General features: G+C 37.9%; 5 protein-coding genes and 2 long non-coding RNA genes across 17 annotated transcripts in view; 2 read left to right on the forward strand and 5 right to left on the reverse strand.

Moving 5' to 3' along the window:
- Positions 1-4: 4 nt before the first annotated feature.
- On the forward strand, positions 5-3,356 carry Acat2 (Acetyl-CoA acetyltransferase 2). The gene is made up of 7 exons (XM_968187.5): positions 5-129; positions 176-297; positions 339-451; positions 499-695; positions 748-971; positions 1,018-1,203; positions 3,034-3,356. The coding sequence occupies exons 1-7, from the start codon at positions 84-86 to the stop codon at positions 3,313-3,315; spliced, it is 1,170 nt and encodes a 389-aa protein (XP_973280.1). The 5' UTR covers positions 5-83; the 3' UTR covers positions 3,316-3,356.
- On the reverse strand, positions 3,344-5,168 carry Nt5a (5' nucleotidase A). Of its 3 annotated transcripts, XM_968155.5 has the most exons (3): positions 5,046-5,168; positions 4,833-4,994; positions 3,344-4,782 (listed from the first exon to the last, which is right to left on the reverse strand). In XM_968155.5, exon 3 carries the CDS (start codon positions 4,665-4,667, stop codon positions 3,414-3,416), a length of 1,254 nt encoding a protein of 417 aa, XP_973248.1. In that variant the 5' UTR covers positions 4,668-4,782; positions 4,833-4,994; positions 5,046-5,168; the 3' UTR covers positions 3,344-3,413. The 3 variants fall into 3 exon arrangements, with proteins under 3 accessions (XP_973248.1, XP_008199429.1, XP_008199430.1); XM_008201207.3 differs by having other exon boundaries at positions 3,344-4,994; XM_008201208.3 differs by having other exon boundaries at positions 3,344-4,994; positions 5,050-5,140.
- A 245-nt stretch (positions 5,169-5,413) lies between these two features.
- On the reverse strand, positions 5,414-10,051 carry LOC661993 (uncharacterized protein). Its single transcript, XM_968121.5, has 3 exons — positions 9,254-10,051; positions 7,943-8,075; positions 5,414-6,788 (listed from the first exon to the last, which is right to left on the reverse strand). The coding sequence occupies exons 1-3, from the start codon at positions 9,895-9,897 to the stop codon at positions 6,705-6,707; spliced, it is 861 nt and encodes a 286-aa protein (XP_973214.1). The 5' UTR covers positions 9,898-10,051; the 3' UTR covers positions 5,414-6,704.
- On the forward strand, positions 8,884-9,513 carry LOC135267274 (uncharacterized). The gene is made up of 2 exons (XR_010335676.1): positions 8,884-9,001; positions 9,058-9,513. It is a non-coding gene; the product is annotated as an uncharacterized LOC135267274 (long non-coding RNA).
- Positions 10,052-10,347: 296 nt separating the features above from the next.
- LOC135267273 (uncharacterized) lies at positions 10,348-11,204 on the reverse strand. The gene is made up of 3 exons (XR_010335675.1): positions 10,799-11,204; positions 10,651-10,710; positions 10,348-10,602 (listed from the first exon to the last, which is right to left on the reverse strand). It is a non-coding gene; the product is annotated as an uncharacterized LOC135267273 (long non-coding RNA).
- Positions 11,205-12,138: 934 nt separating this feature from the next.
- Positions 12,139-18,785, reverse strand: Cand1 (Cullin-associated and neddylation-dissociated 1). Its single transcript, XM_968078.5, has 17 exons — positions 18,671-18,785; positions 17,609-17,678; positions 17,329-17,477; positions 16,588-16,672; positions 16,359-16,528; positions 16,098-16,311; positions 15,761-16,053; positions 15,548-15,710; positions 15,243-15,498; positions 14,404-15,191; positions 14,052-14,352; positions 13,693-14,005; positions 13,188-13,644; positions 12,952-13,140; positions 12,658-12,901; positions 12,464-12,610; positions 12,139-12,414 (listed from the first exon to the last, which is right to left on the reverse strand). Exons 3-17 carry the CDS (start codon positions 17,427-17,429, stop codon positions 12,284-12,286), a joined length of 3,852 nt encoding a protein of 1,283 aa, XP_973171.3. The 5' UTR covers positions 17,430-17,477; positions 17,609-17,678; positions 18,671-18,785; the 3' UTR covers positions 12,139-12,283.
- Positions 18,786-19,408: 623 nt separating this feature from the next.
- The window catches only part of LOC661907 (furin-like protease 1), a 66,103-nt gene continuing 59,254 nt past the window's right edge, over positions 19,409-26,257 (reverse strand). For 5 of the 9 annotated variants that reach the window (XM_015985176.2, XM_015985169.2, XM_015985164.2 and 2 more), the window contains exons 5-9: positions 25,736-26,074; positions 22,711-23,539; positions 22,048-22,617; positions 21,780-21,949; positions 20,167-21,726 (exon numbers count right to left, since the gene is read on the reverse strand). In XM_015985176.2, coding sequence (XP_015840662.2) covers positions 21,157-21,726; positions 21,780-21,949; positions 22,048-22,617; positions 22,711-23,539; positions 25,736-26,074 — 2,478 coding nt within the window. In that variant the 3' untranslated portion in view covers positions 20,167-21,156. Of the gene's footprint in view, positions 19,963-20,166; positions 21,727-21,779; positions 21,950-22,047; positions 22,618-22,710; positions 23,540-25,735; positions 26,075-26,257 lie in introns of those variants that run through there. The other 4 variants (XM_015985184.2, XM_968038.5, XM_015985190.2 and 1 more) reach the window with 4 other exon arrangements.

Genomic DNA, 26,257 nt, shown 5'->3' on the forward strand with positions numbered 1-26,257 from the left:
GAAAAGCGGCCACACACTTAGACAGCTTTCTCTTCCATCACTCATCAACAAGGAGTATTAGTTTTCATTCACAGTATTCAAGAATGTCGACTCAAGTATTTATTTTGTCAGGCTGTAGGACCGCAATTGGTAAAAATAATGTTGTTTTAATTAAAAATTACACAAAAAATTTCAGGGAGTTTCCAGGGCCAGTTTGATAAAATCCCCGCGAGCGAGTTGGGTTCAGTTGTAATAACAGAGGCCTTAAAACGTGCGACAATAAGCCCCCAAGATGTGGACCAAGTGATAATGGGTCAAGTAATTCGTTTAGTTTTTGTTTCCATTTATAGTTTTCTTAGATTTTGACTGCAGGTCAAGGTCAGAACCCAGCACGCCAGGCTTCGGTCGGGGCCCAAGTACCGTACGCTGTTCCCGCATACACTATTAATATGCTATGCGGCTCAGGCTTGAAGTAAGTCATTTTTTGAGTCATTTAAGGCACTTTGAAAATTGCTCCAGATCCGTGTGCCTTGCGTATCAGGCGATTCGTAATCAGGACAATGAGATTGTGGTGGCCGGGGGCCAGGAGAACATGTCACGGGCCCAACACTGCGCGTACATTCGCGGGAATAAACTGGGGGCTGTCCAAATGAATGACACCCTGCTGTATGACGGTCTCACCGACGCCTTTAACAGTATTCATATGGGAAAAACCGGTCGGTGGTTACCGTAATTATTGCATCTAATTAAACTGTCACTCTGTTACAGCTGAACATTTAGCGAAAGAGTATAAAATTACGCGCGAGGCGCAAGATAACTTCGCCCTGACGTCACAAACAAAGACGCAGGAGGCGATCCAACAAGGATATTTTAAAAAGGAAATCATCGGAGTTGTGGAGAAGAGAACTGGGAAAGTTTTAGATAAAGACGAATTCCCCAAAGCTGGGACGACTCTCGACGGTTTGGCGAAGCTAAGGCCAGCCTTTGACCCCGTAATGCCCCAATTTTTTTGAATTAATTTTGAAATTTTTATTTTAGAATGGGACCGTAACTGCCGGAAACGCATCCGGGATTAATGATGGGGCGGCTGCCCTTGTTTTATGTAGCGAAAATCAGGTGAAATTGAAGGGTTTAAAGCCTCTGGCTAGAATTGTGGCTTGTGCCGAGGTCGGGATTGACCCCCTGTGCATGGGGCTTGGGCCCATTGAGGCTGTGAACAAAGTCGTAAGTATAGAACTGTCTAAAATATAAAATCAATTTTACTTCTGTTTATTATATGCGTGCGACACAAAATTTATGAGTGTACTTTTTGTATAGTAGAACCGCGTTTATCCGCGTCTTGTTTGAATATTTATAGTTTTAATTATTCCTTGCGTTATCAAAAAACAAGCGGTTGTGTTAATATAAAATTAATCATTGTTTTTGTGACACATACATTAGTTGTGTGTCACTGGCAATAAGACAATACAAGGTAAGTCCAAAAAGTGTATTTTTTTATATTATTTTTCTCCATTTATTTGTAATCAAAGTTAATTAGTTAATTAGTATTAAGTCACAGGACAAAAAATATAATATTAATTATTATGTCGACATTTTTACTTATTAATATTGATTAAAGAAAAAATTGTAGAAAAATTCTGAAAAAAAACACGTACATAGAGAAAAATATAAAGTACACTACAAAGTGATCTCTACTTACAATCTCATAAGGCTATTGGATTTAAATTTAAATTCTGAATAATTGCCAACAGAAACAGTCATTCTGGCCAACCTGGTATATTATTAAATTATTGTTACATTGTTTTGGTGGTGATGGTGTTTAATTTTTTATTATCAACTGTTTTGAGTTTTTTAACGTTTAATGTTCCACAAAGATCCAATGAAGGTCTTGGGAGTTATGCAACACAGAGAATTTATCAGGTGTTGACAACAATAAACTATTAAAAGACACAATTAATTAGTTGTTGTTTTTTAAAATTTTATTATATTATAAGGTGTTTTTTAAGGTGTAGTTTACATATTTACATGTTATCTAAAATAATAACTATACTAAAAAAATAACAAATTAAGATGATGTTACGTATTTTGTTACACTGAACATTTAAACTTCAAAATGTTATTTTTAATTGCAACACACAAACGTGAAGTGGAGTGTTATTGCGTAACTGTGGTAAACATTAAACAGGTCGTACGTACATTATTATGAAAAAATTAAATCCTGTAACAAATATCTTTTCTTTAATAAATTGGGCATAATAATTATATTACATAATTTAATTTTATTTTTTTTTGGAATTTGTATTACTAGGACTTGTTATCAAAATAAACATAACGAGTGTCTTTTGACTTCATGAATATTGAAAATGGACAGCTAAAAACAGTGAAACTTCGATAACTCTAATTTCTTGATATCTCCAACCCTTCTGACGATCCCTAGACCACAATTTTCTTTTCTAATGCAAACGTTTTCTCTCACATAAATCTTTGAGTCTAGCGACAATTTTTTACGTATTTTTGCACAAAATAAAATTTGAGCATCGTTTGTCTTAGAATGATATAAGATATAGTTGAAAACATTTTTTTCAGCGTACTATCCAATTTAAATGAGATAATTAAAGAACAACATTTATTTAGTCTAAAAATATGTTTCGTCAGTCCTCACTTGTATATATCTTAAGATTTTTTCTCATTTTGATAATTCTGATAATGATAAGCTTATAAATAAAAATAATTATTAGTTAATAAAAATATAAAAAAATATAAAAAAGTTAAAATATAGAAGTGCGTTTAATTCAAAACCTGACTGCTATTTTTTTCGCTATTTGCGTAAACAATTATCGGAAGTTAATAAAAAAATAGAATTTGACGTTCTGGTCAAAAATTACTTTTTTTTAACTTTTGTTTTTATTTGTACATTACCAAAAAATTACGGGAGAAATGTCAAGAATTTTTATTTAATTAGAAATTGCACACTTAGACGCGCGATAAGGTCGCCGGACCATGTACAGTGTGTTTACGGTATTGGAGCTGCCATTAGAAGAGTTTGTATTTCAGCTGCTTAAGACGGGTTGGTCAAGACACGACGTCGATTTGTACGAACTGAACGAAGCTTTTGCCGTTCAGAGCATCATTGTGGGCGAAGCGCTCCAAGTCAATGCGAAAAAAGTCAACATAACGGGAGGTGCTATCGCTTTAGGGCACCCGATCGGGGCTTCGGGGGCCCGCATCCTCGTCACTCTCATCCATAATTTGGAACGTTTGAATATGAAAAAAGGAGTGGCAGCTTTGTGTATTGGAGGAGGCATGGGTATAGCCATCGCGATTGAAATGTGTTAATTGTTTTTATTGGTTTTGAATAAAGGAATTTGCAAAATAAATTTATTTTTGACTACAAACAACAAATAGAACGAAATAACGAATTGCTTTAAAATAACTCAAACATCGCTGGCTTCATATTCGTGGTCAATGGGTAAGGAAGCGACGTATTCAAGGCTAGGGACACACAACTTCGAGTGCTTCTTCATGAGGAACGCCCAGTTCGTGTCAGCTTTATTGCAGGTGAAGTAGGAGCCCCAGAACGTGGAGACGAGGAAGTGTTGGTCGGGGTGCCGCTCGTGGTAGCCCTGCACCCCCTCGGCCTCCAGCTCCTCGCACACCGTCACCGTATCACAATGGGAATGGATATGCGGAGTGTAAATGTCCTGCACTAGATTGTCCCCAATGTAGAGGAATTTCGGATTGTCCTTTTTCAAGTGTTTCGTTAGGAATTTGTGCAGGTCGGTCCAGTTGCCGTGCGTGTACATGCCGCCGATTTCCAGCTGGTCCAGCTTCACAGCGGGGCCTTCGTGCACCCCGTCCAGCTTCAAAAAGTCGCGTTTCAAGGTGAAAAAGCCGGGCTTTTTCGCGAAACACACGACGATGTCGAAGTAGTCGCGCCAGTTGGGCCCCACGGTGTTTGTCGCCGTGTGCGACGCGAAGTCCACGTGAGACCCGGTCAAGAGAAACAGCGATTTGTTTTGCTTTTTTAAGAGTTTCAGCCAGTTAAGTAACTTGTCGCTGCACTTGTAGTAGTACTTTTCGGGGTTCGCTTTCATTTTTTCGAAATAGAGGCCGGCCCCTGTTTGGAAGTTGTCGCGGTTGAACATGTCTTGCAGGGCGGCCTGGATGTCCAGCCACACTTCGTATTTGCCGGTCTTTTGCCCCTTTTGTTCGTCGACAGCGTCGATGGCCCGCGCGAAGATGAGGCTTGAGGCGATGTCGAAATAGTCGAGCAGTGTGCGCATTTTTTCCGAATAGGGGCCGTTCCAGGTGGTGAGGGGGTCCTGGACGAAGAGATCGGAGATTTCCCAGTGGCGTCTGGGGTAGTATTTTTCGATTTCTTCGTCTTGGAGCATTTTGGTGCCGTGGGCGGCCTGTAGGATGTAACCGTCGGGGGCTATGCGCAAGATGTTGCCGTTTTCGTCGTCCACAATTAGGCCTCGGAGGATGAAGTTGTGGTCGAAGGGCTTGTATAGGTGTTTCTTTGAGTAGCCCTTTTTCTCCACCAGGAACTTGGCCATGATATCGTACTCCATTTCAATCATTGCGCCCACTTTGTACCGGGATAGAGTGTTGTCCAGGTCAAAGCCAATGCAGTCATAGTCGGTGAATTTAAACCCGGTCAAAGACTTTGATTTCTCACTGAACATGGTTGAGGTATAGCGCTCACTCTTACGTAGGTAAATGAAAGATTTTTTATTTGGATAAGATAAGCCTAAAGTACCGTGGGTGTGTGAAAATTTCCTATTGCCACTACTCCAAATTCTAAAAATAGTATTGACAACGTGTGCTCGGGTTCCCAAAATTGTCATTACGCTAGTTTTCCGGCCCGGAAGGTTGTTCAAATGCTCGACTATTAGTTTTCGGCTAAATTACATCATAACAACATTAACAGCTGTTAAATCGTACTTGACAACAGCTGACTTTGTTGACACTTTTCTGTTTGAAAGGTAGGGGAATTCCCGCCAAAAGTTTTTCTAAAATTGGAATAGTTTAGCTAACTGCAGAACTAATAAGCGATTTAATACAAACTGGGCCACTTGTTATGTGCTTGTAAAACGTCAAAAACGGGTAAAATCCTAACGGTCCGATCTTGATAATTGAGGTTGGTAGTGCGCGCAATTTGAAAGACGGCGGGAATGAGTCAAACACTCGCAGGTTTCAAGTTTTTATTAACGATTTGTTTATAAAAATGAGAAAACATGGTTCGGGTAACACGCTCGCGGCCTCCGAGTTAGTTTGAGCTTAGGGCGCCAACGTGCTAGAAATTAAAACTATTTTCTTATTTTTTATGAGTAGGTTTAGTGTTTACAATACAAGTCTTATTGTCTTGTAAATAATTAGGTCAGGTTGTGTCAGGTGTACTGATAACTTATTACAGAAATAAAACAAAAAGTGATCGTATAAATACTGTTTTCATATATTTATTTTAATTTTTCGGAAATCAAAAGTTGCAAAGATGTTTGGGGACAATTGACAACTCAGCTAAAATTTTGCACTCATCAACAGAACGAATACAAAAACTTAAAAAACGTCGCCTTACATACTTTACGCTTATAAATGCAAAATCAATTCGAAATGATATGTATCAAAGGTTACTAATTTCACAAAAAATCACATATTTAAATAATATAATCCAAGTATTTTCCTTTTATAAAAAATTGCCTATATTCTCATGTGTGAGTTGCTTCATGTAATTTTCGGTAGTGTTGTGCTGTTGATGATTTAAAGCTTGTTTCAACGAATTGACTATTACATAAAACAAATCAAACACGATACTTACAAAATTATTTACCATAGTTAATAAAAATGTATTAAAAAGTATTTTTAGTTTATGTTACAATAAAATAATCAGAGCAATGGCGAACTAGTGAGTACCCCACCTAGCAACTAGTCCACCTGTCTTAAATATATGTTGAACGACTTGATATTTTATTGAACACAAATAATAGGGCAATAAATAATAATAAAATACAGCATGTCCACAAAACAACTGAACAACTTCAGTGAACAGAACGCAGCGATATGAACTTGAATCTCACTGGTTCAACTACCCTACACATTGGGTTTGAAGTATTAAAAAAGTGAGTTTTGTACAGTTAATTTTGATGTTTGGTGGACATTTGTATGTTATCCGAGCATCCAGTCATATAAAAAACAACAGTAATGAGAGGAATATAAACATTAGCCCGATGCACCAAAAGAAACACTTTTTTCATTATATTTATATCATCATAGAAAGAGTCCACACTGTATAATTACACTGAGAGTTACGTTGATGGGTACTACATTTAATATTGCATCACTTGAAAGATTGTCCGATTATTTAATTAAAAGTCCACATCGTATGTACACTCATGCTAGCAAGTAGTTTCGAGAACCATACAGCGGCATGCAGTAAGGCATACTGGTGGCACACTGTTGCAAGCTGGCAGAGAGTGCGCTTTGGATGGTGGCGCCGCTGCCACTTGGCGGGAATGTGGCGAACTGCGAGCGCTGTTGCATTGACGTTCGGCTCGCGCCAGAATGCCGGAAAGCGCGCGCAGGGCGAGGTGTGGTGAAGGGCAGTACAGAGGCGTTGCGGACTGGCGGCTGACCAAGTCCGCTGCCCCGGGCTAGAGCAGTTTCTCCTCCACCGAACTTGAGGTTCCTGAACTAAACGTGCAGTCATCCGCGCCCAGCAGCTGTCAGTTGATTAACTCCACATTTACGAATTGTTTTAGTCTTTCCAGGTACACGTTATATAACTCCACGTCGTTGTGGCCTGCGCCCTGCAACACAACCAGAACGTTCACACTCACACATTCCGGGACCACCTGTATACATACGCGCCTTCCGGGACACACTGTACACACTCTTTCTCAATAAACAAATCATCCACAAAACAACATATTACGACAAACTTCAAATAAACTCTTCCTATAGCAGATGTTACAGCACCATGTTCTACTCAAAATAATTCAAAGGTTAATACACGCTCTGTACTGACCACCAAACTCTGAAATTTGCTTCTGGTCGACGATTTTTATTATTTTTTATTTTCATTAAATTTTTTATTTAAAAAAAAGGAAGTTGTTTGGTAACGCTTAGCCAATAACCGCCTAGCGCGCGAATTACGTCACATTAAAATAAATTAATAAGTTTTTATGTAAACGATTTCCTTCTATTATTACAAATTAATTATAACTATTAGACAAATACAGACATTTTATTAATATTTGTGTGTACTCTTGGCTACCACTTTCCAACGGTTCTGTTTCTGTTTCTAACGAGAGCATGGAGGCTTTTTGTTCAAATATTTTACACTATTTTTCGTTATAGTAATTTTTTTATTCAGGTATTTAACACCTTTATTCAAAGAACATGTTAACCTGTAATCAGTGTAATCACTTTTCGCTTTTGTATGATATTCAGCACAGAAAACTACAGTAATCGGAAAATGGTAAAGAAGCTTCTGGTTCTGTTGAAATCTTAAAATAACTTTTTATATTCAAAAGTTATATGTATTTTATATGTGCTGCGCTCTAGTGTAAAAAAGTGAAATTAAAGTTTAATGTCTCGTGTAAAAAACAACTATTTAACATATTGAACAATTACTGCTTTTTAGCAGCCCTGAGATAATAAAAACAAGGGACAAACATGTTTTGTAACGTGCCTATAGGTATACATGTTTACTTGCAACAACACATTTCTGTTCATTTAGCAATTATCTCTTAATAAAAACATTACTTAACACACACATGTAATATTTAATACCATTCAGTGCTTGTAAACATATAAATATGTATTAATGAAGCACAAATAAACTTGTCGAGGCGATAATAATTTTTGACACTATTTGTTTCCAATTTATTGGGGAGAGAAAGTTGAACATTTTTTGTCGTATTTGTTTTGAAATTAACTGGCGCGTAGGCTGATTACTTACCTCCACCCATAAAGGTTCGACAGCTCTTGGGCACTTCTCAAAAATGGTAAGCCCATGGGAAAAGTCTATAACTTCGTCTTCAGTACCATGAATAACTAAAGTTGGCGACATGACTTTGGGAACTTTATCAATACTGGAAAAAATGAGGAATTTTTCTTAATAATATTTACCAGGTCAGGGCACCCACACATAAACAAAAATTAAAGTATGTGTGGGTGATTGATGGATACAAATGCATAATGTATCTTTAGAATAAATATTCGTACATTAATAGCATTGATGTTTGACATAGATTAAATGGCAACAAAGCGATTGTTAAAAATAGATGATACCAGGGATACTAAACTTCATTAAAAATATCTCCACTAAATTTATGTGTAGGAATTCCAATGCAAAAAATATTTCTAAAGATATATAGAATAAGTGCACGTAAATAGACTTGCAAATCTGTCTCCACCGTTGTCAAATCTACCCGTCTTTCGCACGAAATTTGAGAACGCAATTACAATTACCTAAAAATAATCAAGCCAAAACGCCGACAATTTAAAACAATCGAGTGTGAAATTGGCTTTAATCCTCCACTTTCTACGATCGATAACTTTAGAAACTTAACGAAATTAGTTTTTTTCGACTGCGTTCAAATATTTAATTCCATTGATTGCCGATAAGTCGTAAAAAACTCAACTTCCGGTTAACTCGTTCTCGTGAATTTCAATGAGCCTAATTTCGCAACGAGAGACTTGTTAATTAAAAATCTGCTCCTCTGTTGGTCATGAGAAAATTTGAGCGCCAATGCGGCCTGATTTACGCGACAGGGGACCCAATTTTTCCGCGAATCGCTTGCTCATTGCACTTTGAATTTCTTGCATATTTCGATAGAAAAATATCACTGACGCATTTCACCCGATCAGATAAGGTATTTTTAAAACACGTGATCTAAGCAAATAAATCGGCGATGCAATGACCCCAAATAACGTAAAACTCGGAGTTAATTAGTGTGTTTAAAAAACCGACAAGGTGACCAAGCGGACTTTAATCGCATTAGATTTGAGACTTTCGGTATTCAGCAAAGTGAAGGTTTTTAATAAATGAAGCGTTATTTGTGCTATTTGTAGTCATTGTTTTAATCGACCTTTGTCGATATGGAAATTTCGCCACGTACTACTTTTTAACACGTGGAATCGGCAATAATGCTGAGCATTACCGATTTCAATTACTTCGCAGAATAATAAAAGGATGATTAATGGGCGAAAATGCGAAAAATTGATCACGGTTTATTGACGCCTTGTAAACACTGTGAGGCGGGTTTACCTGGGAAAGGCATCGAAAAACCAGGTCCTCTTGGTATTGGGGAAGGCCACTCTCATTCCAGACATCAGAGGCGAATGCAGGATGACAGCCCCAACCTCGTACCTGGCGGCAAGGTCCACAGTCGGGACCGTGCCGATGCTTTGACCGTAAAGGATGATGTTTTCGGGGCTGATCCCGTACCGGGTGCGCAGCGCCTGCCAGGCCGCGTCGATGTCGGCGTAGAGGTTCTTCTCGGAGGGCTTCCCGGCACTGACCCCATACCCCGAATAGTCGTAACTAAATATGTTGCAGTTGATTCTTGAGCCCAGTCCTAGGTAAAAACTGCTCATTTGTCCGAGATCGACGGCGTTTCCGTGAGAAAACAGGATTGTGAATCTGGCAGTATTACTACATCTAACAAACAGACAGGCGATTCGGTTCCCGCGGTTCGTCCTCGTGAAAAATCCCTCGACGTTTTCTTTTTCTCTTTCTGAGTATTGCCATTCTGCGCGATCGGTTAACGTGAAACTGCACTTTCCATTCTCGTCGGAGACAAATTCGTAGGTTGGTTCTGGGGGTAGAAATGCCAATTTTGCTGCTATTCTGCTCGGACAAGGAGGACAACAAAACAGACAACACAACTCACTAAAACTCAAACCATTCATTTTTAATTAATACAACTCTAACTAAACTAAATTAACTTTTAAAACTAATATAATAACTGTTTATACAGCAATTAATCTAAGAAACCTAGGTGCTCATTGTTGACAACGCCATTTTAAAGGCTTGTACACAACCACCAACATTCGCAAGACTCGTGACGTCAATTTGACACCAAACTGACAGAATAAAACCCCAACATTCTCAAAATCACCATTTAATTAAGTAATCAATTGAAGGATCATCACTGGGCAATAAAAACTCGAAAAAATTACAATTTTGTAATTTATTTTGATAAAAAAAAACATTATCGGACGAAAAATGTTACAGTGTAACCACGGCTTCCCAGTTTGACCAACCTAAACGTCAATGACCCCGCTCTCAGCCAATCAGAAAACTCAGTCAAATGAGCCCCCATATTTTAAATTTTTGCACTAATAAATAAAACACCGAAATTGGACAAAACTAATACATTTTATTGAAGATTAAAATGCACAATAACATATAAAAGTGTAGAATAATATAATTAAGTGCATGTTTGTTTTTTTCATTTTTTGGGGGTGCGGAATTAATAATACATTTTGTTAGTGATTAAGGGTGCATTATGATATATTTGGGTGTCCAATAAAATATTTCTCAAATCTCGTCCCCAGGAAACATGAAAGTAACCCTTGGGCGGGGAAGGGGTGGCTCATCGCTTATTAGATCAGCTGAAATTTTTTTATTAAACATTGTTGTATATTTATTTGGATATTTACCGTAAATGTTGTCAGAATACGACTCTGGATTTAATCCAGTTGTTTCCTCACTTGGATACACTGGAATTTTTGAAAAAATGCGTTAAAAATCATAATTTCCTAATTTTTGGTAAAAATAGCACAATCCTTGTGATAATAGATTACTTACGCCCAAATTTATCGCGGACACAGTCCACAGTTTGGCGAAAAACGCTGATAATTAAGCCCATCTTGAATAGTTCTTCTACCTTTAATCACTGGGTTTGGTTTTGTATCATATAACAGTGACGTATTTTTCAACAGATAAGTCTAATAATCGGCGAAGAATTTATTTTCAATGAGTAATCTTTTAAAATCTTCGGCTGGAATCGTGTCCTGAGTCTTTTTTGAAATATATGTCTTTTTGTCCAAATATTTCACGTTCAAAAAAAGTCAAACATATATTTTTTTAATTACAAAATAAAGTAACTGATTACTGGTTACTAATACATGTCTTTTCAGTTCGGTTTTACCGCTTTAATATTTTAAAACGGCAGTGGCGCGAAAACAGGGACGGGCCCAGAAATAATTTTGAGGGGACCACCAGCATTTTTTAAAGTAAATCGAAATAATCATGAAGCAAAACTATTGAAATTTTGGAGTTGTATCTGAATTTACGTAAACCATAATTTTTTATTTTAACAATCTTAAAATAAAACTCCGAAACATGCTCCCCTAGATCGGCCCTGCGCTCAAAAAAATGTTCCGTTAGTGAATTTCCTGAACTTTGACCTTGTAACTAAACCAGAGACGATAACAACGCAATCTTTGAAAATTACGTAATAAAAAACTTTTGTATTTACTAACACACCTTCAAAGGGCCGGTAGTTTAATCATTTAATTTTTTAAATGCTTCATTTTGACAATATAATGACGTTCCTGACGTCATTTACTTTTGAGTAATGACATATTTTTTTATTTTTCTTAATAATAACTGACCTTTTTGATTAATGTTTTAGATAGTACACATTTTTATCTTTTTGGAAAAAAAAGAAAATTAAAAAATTAAAAAAAGACATTAAGAGTATTACACAAAGAACTTTATTTTTCGATCTGGTTTTATTTTCTGAAAGGGTGATGGTTTTTTTCTAATTTTTTTTGTGTTTGAGTGTTATATTATGTGTTGCTGCCTATAAAGTAGGTAAGTCAGGAACAAAAATATAAAGCCCATTATGTTTGATTAACAATATTTTTTAAATTTTATTAAATAATTTTTTTGTTTTTACTTACTTTTCTTATTATTACAAAAAAATAAAGATGTGTACTATCTAAAACAGTGAAAAAAAAATTAAAAATGACGCCACAATTCAAAAACGAATGACATCATAATTGTAGCATTTAAAAAAATTAAATCGGCCTGTTTAAAGATTTTTTTGAAAAATGACTAGTAAGAAAGTTATGAATTTAGTGCGTTACTTTTTTTGGTTGTCTATATTTTGCTTATTTCTAGTGAGAAAATAAAAAAAAGGATGTTGAAACACAGCTTTATTAATTCAGATCAATTACATAGATTTGAAAAAATATGAAAAATATGAATGAACAAATGAAACACAACGAAAATGAACTAGAACAAAAAATTGAACAAACGTCGAAAAAATAGTAACTTTGAAAATGTCTAACTCTGATCCATCAAAAAGAAATCGTTAATATTATTAGCGGAATCTTTCTGGATCGAGTCGAAAATCTGGGCTAGGTCGGGAGAAGTCTTGATTTGGGTGACAAATTCGTTCAAGTGTTGGTTTTTATCTGGAAGAAAATAATTAGAAAAAATCAAATGAAGTCAAAATAGATGTACCGGCATCAGGAATGCTTAAAAGAGAAACAACAGCCCGCAGGGCACTTCTCTTAAGTTCATCCTGTTTCTCGTATTCCTGCTTAACCGAATTTGCTTTAACTTTCATGGTACAAGTTGCCTTCAAGGGCTCGACCAGTCTATCTAAGCCTGCAAAAAAACAATCAAACGATGTTCAAAACGCTGACATGACTCACTTTGCAATACGGCGCCGGGGCATATTTGAGCTAGTCGCGACACCATTAAATAAGTTAACATTTTAATATCGTAATGGTCCTTAAGGCCAAGTTCAACGTGATTGATAAATTCGAAAATATCGATTCTGTCCAAACAAGAATCAAGCAAGGTGTACATGCACTCGAACGCTGCCTTGCGCAGGTCCAAGCCGTCATCAACGGTATGCTTGAATGGGCCCATCTCAACTTCACGGATTAGCTCTCGCTGAAATAAATAACTAAACACCACCCTTAATCTCAAACACTGACAAATACCTTAATGTTAGTCTCGTGGTACAGACGGGGCAAAATCGTGTCAAGCAAATCACGGATCAGCGAGGGCTTGTTGTGAGCAGCCGAGTTGAAAGCCACAAGCGCCACTCGTCTCACATTCAAGTCGGGATCCTCCAAAGTATTCAAAAATTCGCCAATGCATTGCCGCAACAATGCGTCAATTGAAGCAGGCTAGAATTAAAAACAAGTCACTAAAACTAGACAAAATTGTACAAAACCTGGTCAGAAATCGTAAACTTGATCGCCGTCACTATCGTCGTGCGCATGAGCGAGGACTCGGAGCCCAGCGATTCCTTCAGCTTCGGCAGCAAATGGTTCGGGTCAATCAGAGTCAATTTGCCCAAACATTCCGAAACCACGTTCCTTGTCCCTTCCTCCTCACTCTCGCAGTGGCGGTACAAAGTGTCCCAAATCGCGGGCACGAAAGGCAGTAATTGTTGGATGCCCTCCGGTGTTGAAGACAGACACGCGATGACTTCCTTCAAAGAGTGAAGCAACAAGTACTGTCTTCGGGGCTCGTTCTCATCCTCGGTCAGGATAAACGGAAGATATTGCTGCAAGTTCCCGATGGCAATGCTGCCCAAAGCGTAGCTCGCAGCGGACTTGACTTCTTCAGACACGGCGAAAAACGCCTCGGAGATGATTTGCTCCAAGTTGGCAAATCCGGTCAAATCGCTGGAAAAGCAAGTTTAAATTTCGATTAGTTTTGGGCTCACTACGTACATTTCGCGCCCGATTTCGCCGACCACGAGCAAAGTGAAGATCTTCTGGGCGTCGTGGCGCGAAGAGCGAATTTCGTTGATGAATTGGGGGACGATTTGCAACGCTTGGTGTTGCATCGTCACTGTTATAGCAGCCACGCATTTGGCCAACGAGTAATAGGCTTGCTTGTGGATGACGGCGTCACCGGCCCCAGAACCCTGGCTAATGCTGATCGGGTGAACGAGAAATTGCAGCAAGTCGTTGTAGGACAATCCCGGAAGGTTGCATTGGACTAGAGTTTTGAAGAATTCCAGCATGGAATTCAGGGCGGAACCTATGAAACATTTGACCAATTCGGGACTTGAATTACGGGAAAATACCTTGCAGAAGAGGCGACTTCACCAAGACCAAGATTTGCGGGAAGATGTTTGTTGGCAGGTCTTGCAAAGCCAGGGGGTGGTATTCCGCAATCGACTTCAAGATCACCAAAGTGTACTGGGCTATGTGCAGGTCGGACTCGTCAAGGAGTGGTGGCACTTCCACTATTACGTGTTGGAGTAATTCCACGTACATGTAGACGTGGTAATTCTTTATTAAACAATCAATGAGTTGCAAAGTACTTAGTTTTAAAGCACGCTGGTTTTTACGCAGGAAGAGCCCCAAAACCGGCACTGCTTCGTCCTAAATCAGAAAATTGTTACGTTTTTATTGCGCAAACCCGGGAGTTATTACCAAAATCGGTAGTTCGATGCCCAATGGAGAGCCCGCAATTTTGGTCAACGCTTTAACTGTAGTCAACCTCGTGATTTCGTTACGTAATCTATCGAGGAACAAAGGAAGACAGCAAGACAATTCACTCCCTAGGTGATCACCCAGGTTGCAAATAATTTGCCCCATGGTCGAGATAGCTTTTTCCTTGACCTCTTGGTCTAAATCGGACGTCTTTAAACGCGATAAAGTGCAGAGGTAGATTTCCTTCACAAAGGGCGTGAAATCGAAGTTCGAGTCGCGGTCCAGAGGACGAATGACCTTGACCAGCTCTTTCAGAACGTTCAAAGCTTCAGCTGTGATTTTATAAAAGTTATCACCCACGTTAGCTATGATGTGCGGTAGGAGGATATTGATATGGGGATGAAAAACTTCAGGAGGGTGCGATGCCAAAAGACACAGGAGAAACGACAAGCCGTCAATTTTCATGTTACTGCTCCCATTTTTTTCACTCAGTGAAAATAGAATACCGGGAATCAGATCACCAATGTGGTGCGTTAAAGCGCCCGGTAGGACATTGCATAATTCTTTTAGGAGCTGGAAGCAGTCTTGGCGCGTCTTCGTGCTCTTTTCCTTCATTTGCGACTGCACGCCTTTCACAATCATTGGAACTTGCTGCTGGAGCAAGTAAATGGGCATCTCCTCCTGCTCCATGGAGTTCGGATCGATATTCACGTTAACAGTCGATTTTGTTTGTCTCAAAAGCGCGATGTAAGCACGGAAAATATCTGATTTCACGTTCTCTTCCCGCTCTGTGGATAATTCAATCGCTCGGCGTTCGCACACAATTTTACCACACTTACCTTTAAACCGGGAGATTAACACAGGCGACAAAACCTTGTAAAACTCAGACAATAACTCATGGCGAGTGCAGATGATGGATTCCAAGCACTTGGCAGCTGCACGTCTCACTTTCCAGCTCATGTCATCGTCATCGCTGTACTCGTCATTCTCCTCTTCTTCCTCGTCATCGTAAGCCCCCATGGCTCGATCATCCCCATCTTCGTCGTAGTTGTAATTCGGGTCATGAGTCATGTAATTTAGGCACAAGTCTGTGATCTGCGAAAAAATTGCTCAAAAACGTTGAGACCACGATTATTTAACTTACGGCGCTGATTTTCGGGGTGATTTCTTTGGGACAACGATTGATAAAACTCTCAAAAGCTTGTAAACAAAACTCTCTGGTCTCGTCGTCTTCCACAGCGCTCCACATTTGGATCAAAGGTACGAACTTTTCAATATGTTCGCCGAACTTGTGGCCCGACTGTCGGCTAAAGTGGTGGTTTAAGTGGCAATTAAAACAGGCAAAATTTCGACTCACCACACGGCTGCAATGCACTGCACGTAGGTGCGAATTTGGGAGTTCTTGTTATCAGTTCTCATCCCGTTGTACAGATGCTCGATTAGTTTATCGTACAATGCATTGTTGCACGAGAGAACTAAGTTACTGCAAGCTGCAATCGTACGTTTGCGGACTGCTTGCCGTTGTGAGCATAACTGAGGTAAGAGGGCGTTTAATATGGAGGCATGGTAGGATTGCAAAACGTTGCCAAAGCGGTATAACAAATCCGTGACAATGTCGAGAGCTTCCAGTTGCACGGACACGTCGTCTTGCTGCAAAGTTTCGTTGATTTTTGCTACAACGTTGACAAACGTACCCTTTCGATAGCAGTCGTCAAACGACCGGTGATCCGCTTGCAAATGTTTCCGGAGAGGCCCCCAGGTGCCTGTGGCAGTTCAGCGATAACCGTCTTGAGCCCAATGCTGGAAATATCCCGCAGTTGCTCCTTGTCGGAGACCATGTTGGTGCACAAGGCCTCAACAATGGTCTCCACTTGGAATTCCTTAACTTTGTTAACTAAAGGCCCCAGACTAGAAATTACGAGTGAGACAAGTGAAGTGTGATATGACTGACCTACCATTTGACAGCCAAGTTTTGTACTTCACCGTTTTTATCTTCAAGTAGTTTCAACAACATTCTTACAACCTTTCGTTCCGAATCATCATCTAATTTGATACTATCTTTCTGCAGTTCGGCCATTAAATCGTTTGTGGCCATAAATCGAAAATCTTTGTCAGATGATTGCATCTGAAATGATTTTTTACTCGAATTGCTGACCGAATACTGTGTAATACGATTTTACTAACCTTCTCAAGAAGATTGGCAATCTGGTAAGAGACACTAGCCATCTCTGCAGCGTCTTCTACTACTTGATCAACGTAACTGCGAAGTCTTTAAGCAAATTGATGTTAAATAAAACAGTTTTTTATTGTAAGACTGAATTTATATGAGCATTTCATCTAGTTCTTTTAGGTTAGAGTACGAAAATTGTAAATAATTTACTATGTGTGTCGTTCTGCATGTACAAATTAGACATGAAATACAGCTATCACTAACAAAGTAAGTAAATCACAATAATTACACTTATAATATCACTAATAATGAAAATTTGGAAATTTTTATTATTCACTAGCTTATATCAATCCACCACAATAATAATGACAACCTCAGACACCGGAGTACCAACTGCGATTTATTGTAATACCGGCTAAAGTGATTTGACAAAAATTTGCACCCATTTACGCGTTATTTTGTACAGTAATTGATATTTTTCAAATCATATAGTAAATTCCGATATTTTAATAACAAATTAAATCCCCACTACACTCCAAAGCGGCGCCATAGGCGTGCGGTTGGGAACCTTCCAATATTTCAAAATTGTGGAATTTTGGAATAAACTAAACACACAAGATTTTGAATAAGCCGAAAACACCTATTATCGTCACTTCGTGTGTACCGGAAAGACATAAAAATACAATTAGGTGGGACCGTACTACGCGTGCGCATTCATAGAATCTAGCGCCAAATTCAAACCCGTGAATACTTACTCGCATGTTACCAAAGCACGTTCAAGATCATCTAGCTCAAAAGCATGATCACCTTGCTCGTAAGGGTTACTTTCATCACCCTGTTGTTGTTCTTCGGCCATTTTGTATGATCAAGCACACACCGTTTAAATCCAAAATTTATCGTTTTGCTAAAAGGAAATAAAGCTAAATCATATCGTGTGTAAGTTCGTCATTTGTTGCCACTTTAGAAATCTACCGAAATCGACAAAAGTCTTGATTTGTTGCGAAGTTAGTAGTGTCAAAAAATTTCGTGGCTTACCTTTACAGTCGGATTTCTTCACCTCTGTGCGGGGGATCCCAAGCTCAGGTTGGCTCACGTAATCCAAAACCTGCCATTTGGAAAGCATTATCACCGAATTGTGACACAAAATGGAAATTTTCGATAAAATATGGAATCAACCAACCGACTTTTTTATTACTTGTGGCAGTTTTGTAACTGTTCAATTAATTTTCGTCATTAAAACAAATCAAATGCCATTAAAAAATGTTTTAGTTTTCTTTGAGACTTTAACAACTAAATGTTTGGGCGAAATCTCGTTTTATTTTTAATTATCAAACTGGTTATATGTAACAACAACACTTTATTCATCATTTGCATGAATTTAAACAAATGCAATTGGATGCTATGAAATGGACGCTAAGAAATTTGACCCCAAAATGGGCTTTGACTGTCAAGTTTTTGTATTAACATCATTTGACCTTCAATTTGATTCAATGTCAAACATTTATTGCGATTTAAATTAATAACCAAAAGGGTGGAAATTCCAAAAAAGGCAAAATAATTTTGTTTGGATACTCAATCTGGAAGAAATTTTATGGCACAATGTGGCTTTCTCATTTTCTAACCACTCGGGTTTTTACCCGATTTTGAGATAGTGGTTAGGTTTGGAAATTTTGAGAAGTGCAAACAATTTCGAAAATATATTACGCCATTTGACGATTTTTTGAGAACTTACCTAAATAAACCAGTCGTTTTTACTCAAAAGCTCACAATAGTTCTAACTAGTTCAGAGTTCTGGCCACGTCACCAAAGCTCGCCATTTTGAAACAAAGGAAAAGTTCTTGGAAAAACGGTTGTTGTTGCTAAGGGGTCGAAATTCGAATTTGGAACAACGGAAAACTCAAAAAATATGAAAAACTCAACTAAAGGCCTCAAATACACTATGTTGTTGTCGTTTTATAAATTTTTTTGGTCTTTTTACCCCGATTTGCGACACTACAATAGGGACGCCGGGGAAGGGGATGAATTTTGCAAGTTTTAATGAACTTGGTCAAGTTTCAGGATGGAACTATACTAAAAGAAGGTTTGTTAGGGCCTTACCTTGACAAAACAACAGTTTTTATTCAATTTCACACTCTAATGCACTAGATGAATTGAGATTTAAGACAGCTAACACGGGGTTGCGCGATGGTTCCCTCAGGATGATCGGCTCGTCGGCACTGCTCGGCCGTTCTCGGATTTGCGTTTAGTAATACCACTGTACTTTCTAAACTACTCTTTAATAATTATAAAAATATTTATTGCAATGTCAGGTAGCAAAATTTCCTCATAATAATTATTTAGAATTATAAAGAGGACCTATGCTAGGTCACACGTTTTTTTTAATGCTTGAAAATAAATAAATAAAATTTATACAAATTTTTACAGTGGTTAGTGTCATTGGATTGCAAAAATTACAGGAATTATTTATGATTTAGTGTTTCAATTAGTTTTACGTAAAAACATTGGCAAGAATTTCTATCATTAAAAAGACACGTGTCACTCAGTGTAGTCGAACTGTAGAGATGTAAAACAGATTAAAACTAATTAAAACAAAAACGTTTCTGTCTTTGTGTCATTGTTAACACAACATATAACTATTTTTTTATTAAATAAACGCAGAAATGCCAAATAAATTTACCGTTTGCCTTTTTAATAAAAATTCGTGTTTTATTGGTTGCATACTCCCCGGGGTGTCGTAGTCTGAACTTATCGCATAATCAATTATTTACAAAACTAAGTTTTTTACTTTTTGTAATTCCATTTAGGATGAACTGAGGGGAAAATAAAAGTTACGAAAGCTTTATAATACTTTATTGGCTTTAATACTCAAAAAATAACAATTCTTCTATTTACAGTAGGAGTAAAGTCACATCAAAGTTTAAAATATTATTCGCTATCACTATAAACAGCCATTTTTACATCTTTTTCATCACTATTGTTTATCAGATTAAAACGCAAGTACCCTCCGCGGGGCCGTTTCCTTGATTTAAAAATTTGCCACAATAAATGCAATACTAATAAAACGCTAACTATAAGTAACATAACAAATACCCTTATATACCATTTATCTGCTACTATTGAAGAGGCCACAGATGCGGAGTAACAAAAAGTTTCGGTGCTGGAAACCGGCACCAGTTGGGCATCTGGGAAACACTCGGAACACTGGTAGTCCACCGGGCCTGTGCACTTCTTACAAGTGTAATGGCATGGTAAGCACCGATTGGTGTTATTTTCCGGAGATAAATCTTCGGCCTCCGAAGGCCTCTCGCGCCTAAGCGTCAAATGGTAAAAGCCGTCAGGACAACTTTTGATACATCGACCCTTGTGTAAAAATAAATTTTCCGGACAGCCTAAAATTATGGCACTGTTAATGGTGCTGAGGCAGGTAAGGTATGGAAAAGAATTAGCGTTATCTACAGGAAAGCAAAATAAAAAAAATCTGACAACAATTTTAACACAATACAAAACATGCAAATTAGTTGACTTTGGGGACTTACCTAAGGAAGCGATCGGTCCCGTGGCAGATGCTGGATGTTGAAATAATTTTGAACGACTCGTTTTAGCCACAATTTATTATTCTTTTATAGTTTACAAACAGGTGATGTACATGTATTATAACAATATATTTTAGTTATTAGCAAGTCCGTTGAGAATGATGCATAAAAAAGTCGGCCAAAGAGGGGTCTTTGGTAAAAATAAATAAAATCTCAACAGAATGGCTAAAGACTAGGCCTTGAGGACTAAAGAATTTTCAGAATATCTAAGACTAAAGTTAAAAATACAGATAAGTACAGACATTTACTACACACAAACACCCATTCATTCATTGAGCTGATACTCGGTCGAGTATTCGTCAAATCAACGTGACAAAATTAAGGCATATTAAGTAATTTACTTACAATTTTAAGTATCAGACAAATTCTCAATGTACATAGGTACCTTAACATTAATGGTGAACTTGTTTCAGGAACTACTATTAAAAAATTAACAACATAATAAAATATAAATGAGTCTTTCAAGTATGTACAATAATTAAATAATCACAGCTAACATTACCATTGCGTGTAAAGTAGAAAAATAATCCGAACGTAAAACATATCGATCTATACCACCTTTATTGTATTTCCGTTTGTCTAAAAGTATTGGTACTTTTGTAGGTTGTTAGGTAATTGCACTTATATGTCGAATATGCGAACGGTTCTGCGATTACCTTGTCCTTTTTGTAACATCTACGTCCTACTTACTCTTAAATTTGGCACATACATCTTAATATTACTCGCGAAATACTGGTATGTTTTCAGACAGGCGAACATTAAAAAATGTGAAAAGTACAAAAGTGTCAACCTTGCTGCGTGGACCAAAACAGGTGAAGTAACTTTGCTTAAGTACAAAGTGATCGAGCTAGCGTATTTCACTGGACAATAGATAGAATTGTTAATAAAACAATAAAACTGTACAATAGATAAAAATAAATATTTCATAAACATAACAAAACTGACATAATATGATAAGAGTGGTGTAAATATATTACGGTTGAAAGAAATTCAGTTGGATACTTCCGAATAAGACGGTAACATACATAATATTGAACACTTTAGCTTAAAAAATATATAAAACGTTGAGATATCACAAAATAGTACTACTAATCTAAGCGTATTTAGTCTATGTAACCATTCGCGAACGTTATGATACATTATTCGCAAAAAAACCTTTAAATTCCCTACCTTCCCTAAAAAGTCTCTAAACGTACGATTCAAAAAAACGTCTTTAAATATATGTCGCGTGACTTTACATTTGTTTTTCCGTGTGTCTCTGTGAAAATTGTTGTCAGAATTTTCTTTGTTTTGATTTGTGGTTGAATGAATACAGTAAAGATTGTATGATCTGTTTACATTATGAAACTCAATGATGCTACGTTTAATGTGGCAAGACTTGATCCGAATGTTTAAATACAAGTCGAAAATGAAAATTAGTGAACTGATAGTATATATTAATAGGACATAGAGAGTGTCTTGGCAGTTATATGAGGACGTGCAGCACATAATTATAACAATACACAAACCTAAACATAACTGGCCATTAGTTTTTAAGCAACCGGACGTATCTTTCTTAACCTGCAAGTGCAAAAACCTCAAAATCGCATTCGGGAAAAGCAAAAATTATTTACCTCTGCACCAAACTTGAGGGAATTGGCCGACGCGTCTTGAATCGAATTATCATCGATCTCTTCGGGGTATATGTCCACAATGGAGGGCTGGTGCACCGTCTCCTGCTTCAGGTCGGCGGCCGGCGGTGTGGCCGTGCCATACAGAGTCAAATCCCAGACAGTCACGTTCGCTGAAAACCGCCAAAAATTACAACCACGCACTGGCAGGACGCGACAAGATGCGTAAAACAAAACCAAACCAACAAAAATCGTATTTTATTTTAATTACCCAATCTTCCTCTGGGGGAACTGGTGGTAGTTTGATAGGTTGTTAATTCAGTCGTTTTAGAAGTGAAAACTTTAGCGTTACGGTTCGAGTTAATATCGCGGCTTTTCTCTTTCTGTTTTTGCGATTTTTTGAACGATTCGCGAGGTTTCGACATCTCGCGGGAGGGAATCATGACCGGGTAAGTTATCGTAATGTTCTTAACAAATTTCAAGTACTGCTTAACACTGTCCTCCGAATTTTTGTATTTACTGGTGTTTATCGCGTAAAAGTAGGGCGAGAACTCGGTCGTGGTCTTGGCTATTTTGCGATTTTTCGAATTTGTTACGTTAGGAACGCTGATTTTCGGCGTTGTGTTCTTTAACTTTAGTTTGTATTGGGATTTGGGGGGTTTAGTTGTCGTGACTTTTTGCAAGTTTTTGTTTCTTTGCTTTTTAGAGTTTTTCTTTTTAAATATATTATTTGTTTTAGTTTTGTTGACTTTGTTAGTTTCTATATTATTATTAGGTAAAGGAGGGAGAAACTGCTTGGTCCCATACAGGACCAAAGACCAGTTCTGAAGTGTCGCTCGACCTGAAAATCAAAGTTACGTTACAATTGTTAGTAGCGCCAAACTCTACTCTAGTTATGTTAGTTAAACCGGGCTAAATTTTTGACCTGACTCACCAAGAAGGCGTCCGTCGTTATGTATTTCCAACTGCCAGGTTCCGAAAGGAGTCTCTCCCCAGGAATGCACTGACATGAAAGGCCAATGGGAGAACCCAACCCTGGAAGTGTCGTGGGCCCTATGGGCTAATAGTGTTACCCGCGTTCCCATAGGGGAGGTCAACTGAATATTCAGGTCGCCACGTCTTTGCGAATAGATAGTTAATTTAGCTTGGACGTGTTCTAAGACTTCAACTCCCTCACACTCCTTTACTTGTAACTGTAAAACGACTACGCTTTTGGCAGGAATAGGCCTTTGGACGTGAGGCGCGGTGATTTCGCATTTGTGTTGTTCAGGCACTGTGATCCAATTCCTCGAGAGTTGTACCATGGCGTAGGCGTCCATAAGCCCATAGCCAAAACTATGTGAGACATTTCGCCCCACGCCGTTGGTCTGCCAGTCAGGGGCGATCAGATTTTCGGGCCTGGCGGTCCGAACAACAATGTGTTGCATGTCCCTCCAGGTCAGGTTGGGATTGGCCTCCAGAGCCAGTGCACAGATGCCCGCTGCAAGCGGCGCCGAGGCACTGGTCCCCGTGTGGCTACTAGTGCAAGAATACCTCAGATCAGTGGTCACCACCTGGCGTTCCCCCACAGCCCCGCTACTGTAAGTCGAGGCAAGGGTGGAACTGCACGCCTCACTGTACCACGGAACGTGTCCGTGTTCCGTCGCACTCGATATCGACAAACTATAGATCGAATTCGTGTACCCGTCACAGTTGCAATTATCGTGATCCCGGCCGCCGTTCCCCGACGCCCACACAAAAATCGAACCTTTCCCATTACGGCCCTACGGAAAATCACCACTACTCGAATTTCCGGACGTACGGGAGTGGGTTGAAAAATTCGCGCGATCGTGTATAGGGTTTCTTTAGCACAATCTGACAGAAACTGTTGCTAAAACAAACAACTGGAGCAACCCGATCCGAGTTATTGTTGAACACGAGAGACCGGATTTTAGGAAAATTTTCATAGTAATTTTATTTTACATCTAGGTACAGATTTTTGTTTCTCAGGCTTCCAGTCACTTTTTCGTGGTTTTACTATCTTATCTTATGAATGGTCTTACTTTGCAATTTTAGAGTTTTTTAATTATCCCTCCTTAGAACTTTTCAATCTCTTAATTTAATTTTATTTATTATTTTTCTTTAATTTATTAGTGTTTCTTTTTCCAGTGCTATACTTTTTTCAGTCGCTTCAGAATTTCAGTCTCACTATGTTTTTTATTTTTTTTTATGTTTTGTGCTTTTTACTTTCTCAGCGTTTAAGTTACTTTGTCAGTTTCTGAACTTTTAATTTTTGAAAATATTCAAATTGTGTATTAAATTATTTGTCAATTTTAAACAATTTTTGTATCAGCGTTGGCTTTGGAATAAAAAGTAATTAGTACCAAACTTGCAGGATTCGCCAATTGTTAATTATGGTTTAGAAATAGTAAAAAAAATATTTATTTTAATTATTATGATTGTAATTGTAATTGTTAATTTTTTAAAAACGACAGTCTAGATTTTAATAAGTTGTGTAAAAGTATTACTTTTCTAGGATTCTTAGTTTTTTTGTGATAAATTAAAAAATCAAAAAAAACACAAGCAGAATCGGCCAAGTTATTCGCGTCTAAAGCGAAATCCCGTTCTGTGAGAAAGGCCGACTCTAAAACCTGTTTACTAGTGTCTTATTTGTTCCTGGAGTGTGTCAATTGACCAATAAAAATATAAAAATTACCTCCTACTTGTTTATCTCGTGCACAAAAAATTGCAAGGCGATTGAAGCGTTTGTCATTGGAAATCGTGGTGGGATATTGCACTCCCAACCGTAAAACGGACCAATCACAATAAGGCGATTAAAACTGAGCAAAAAATTGTCTGATTATTTCGTAAATGTCGGCCAAACCAACTGGAATTTCGCTGTTTTCTAAGAAAATTTCACGTTTTCTACTACACTTGGGTTCACAAATCGTGGATAAATTGTGGATCGATTTCAATGTCATAATTTTTTAGTGATTTAATCACACAGTTTTTAAGTTTCTCTGTATTTCGGCTCTTTAGTTGCTTAGTTTCCCCATAGTTCCAATTTTTTTTTTAATTTGTTGTTGTTTCACTGTCTTATAATTTCAGTTTTCCAATTTCTTAATGTCCATTGCAGTTCTATAGATTTTAATTTATCACTTACCATTCACTTAATTCCTGTTTTTTAATTTTTTTGTATTTCAGTTTTTATTTTTTTGTAACTTTTCAGTCTCGTAGTGTATTGTTTTTTATTCAGAATCTAATGTTTCAAGTTATTAGGGTTTCTCATTTTTAATTGTAATATAGTTTATTCAGTTTCTCAGTTTTCCAGTCGCTTAATTAATTAATAACAATACAGAAAAAATTAGGATAAAAAAATCTGCTGAAGATACTTAACAATGTTAAATGAATGAAAAAATATTGGGAATCCAGATTTTAATACCTACTAGTATGTTTTTCCGTACAGTGAGTTAACTTTCCAGGCTGAGATGAATTCTGAGAGAAAAACAAAGTAATTTTACAACAGCAGATTTAGAAAAATATTTACATTCAACGATTAATTAACTTCTTTACTTTTTTCTGTACAATAGAGAATTTTAAGTTCCTTACAATAAGTATTTCGTTTTGTTTGCTTTTGTAAATGGAATTTATTGCAATTAAAATGATATTTTTATTTTATATGTAGTAGGAATTAATAAAAAAATAACTTCCTAAATCCGGTCTCTGTTGAACAAGAGTAGAAATGAACATAGAACGGCATGAGTCACTCATAAACTATGGTCCGAAAACAGGAAAATTCATTCTGGAGACGCAAAATAACGTAATTTTTGACGCAATTGGCTTATTTTACGGCGCGTTTTATCGAGGTAAATAAAAAAATTGCACAATAAGTGAGCGTTAGGAAGAGACAATATTGAAAAATCAAGACACAATTTTCGAACGCGCGAATTTATCAACCCAGTCTTAAAACACCCCAATACCTTTGTCACCCCTTCGATGAACGCCCGCGTGGCGAGCTCCCCGGGCCCGTCGACGGTTTTGCCGTCGTCGTCGGGGCCCCAAGACGCGCTGTAGATGTCGATGTGCTGCGGGTTGAGGCTCAGGGAGCGAGCCTCCACCGCGTCGGTTACATCCCCATCCAGCATCCGCACGCCGCCCACTTGGGCACCGTGGGCAACACCCAGAGCACAAACCGAGTTATTACTAGTCGCAGCCACTTCACCAGCACAGCGAGTGCCGTGCCGGTTTGAGTCTATCATATCGTATCTTGGACTAGGATCAGAATCGTGACTGTTGACGTCGTATGAGGCCAAGGGGTCCTAAAGAGCAGTTAGTTATTTCAACAGGATGACCCACTTCAAACTCCCCAGGCTTTTACGCGAACCCTTCAACTCAACGGCAATAGGAAAATTTGTTAAACATTTGCTCATGATTTCGATTTAAAAATAATATACAAACACAAACAGCGAAATAACTTGAGAACGACACATGTAACAGGAGTA

Source organism: Tribolium castaneum, chromosome 10, assembly GCF_031307605.1.
Source record: "Tribolium castaneum strain GA2 chromosome 10, icTriCast1.1, whole genome shotgun sequence".
Taxonomy (NCBI): Eukaryota; Metazoa; Arthropoda; class Insecta; order Coleoptera; family Tenebrionidae; genus Tribolium; species Tribolium castaneum.

Coding starts and splice junctions, on each gene's coding strand:
- Acat2 (XM_968187.5), top strand. CDS start 84: ATGTCGACTCAAGTATTTATTTTGTCAGGCTGTAGGACCGCAATTG. Junction 130..175: donor AGGCTGTAGGACCGCAATTG/GTAAAAATAATG, acceptor AAAAAATTTCAG/GGAGTTTCCAGGGCCAGTTT. Junction 298..338: donor ACCAAGTGATAATGGGTCAA/GTAATTCGTTTA, acceptor TAGTTTTCTTAG/ATTTTGACTGCAGGTCAAGG.
- Cand1 (XM_968078.5), bottom strand. CDS start 17,429: ATGGCCGAAGAACAACAACAGGGTGATGAAAGTAACCCTTACGAGCAA. Junction 15,499..15,547: donor TCACCCCGAAAATCAGCGCC/GTAAGTTAAATA, acceptor ATTTTTTCGCAG/ATCACAGACTTGTGCCTAAA. Junction 13,141..13,187: donor AGTTTACGATTTCTGACCAG/GTTTTGTACAAT, acceptor TTTTAATTCTAG/CCTGCTTCAATTGACGCATT.
- LOC661993 (XM_968121.5), bottom strand. CDS start 9,897: ATGAATGGTTTGAGTTTTAGTGAGTTGTGTTGTCTGTTTTGTTGTCCT. Junction 8,076..9,253: donor TTTTTCGATGCCTTTCCCAG/GTAAACCCGCCT, acceptor CATTTTTTCCAG/TATTGATAAAGTTCCCAAAG. Junction 6,789..7,942: donor TCGAACCTTTATGGGTGGAG/GTAAGTAATCAG, acceptor GTTGTGTTGCAG/GGCGCAGGCCACAACGACGT.
- Nt5a (XM_008201207.3), bottom strand. CDS start 4,829: ATGACAATTTTGGGAACCCGAGCACACGTTGTCAATACTATTTTTAGA.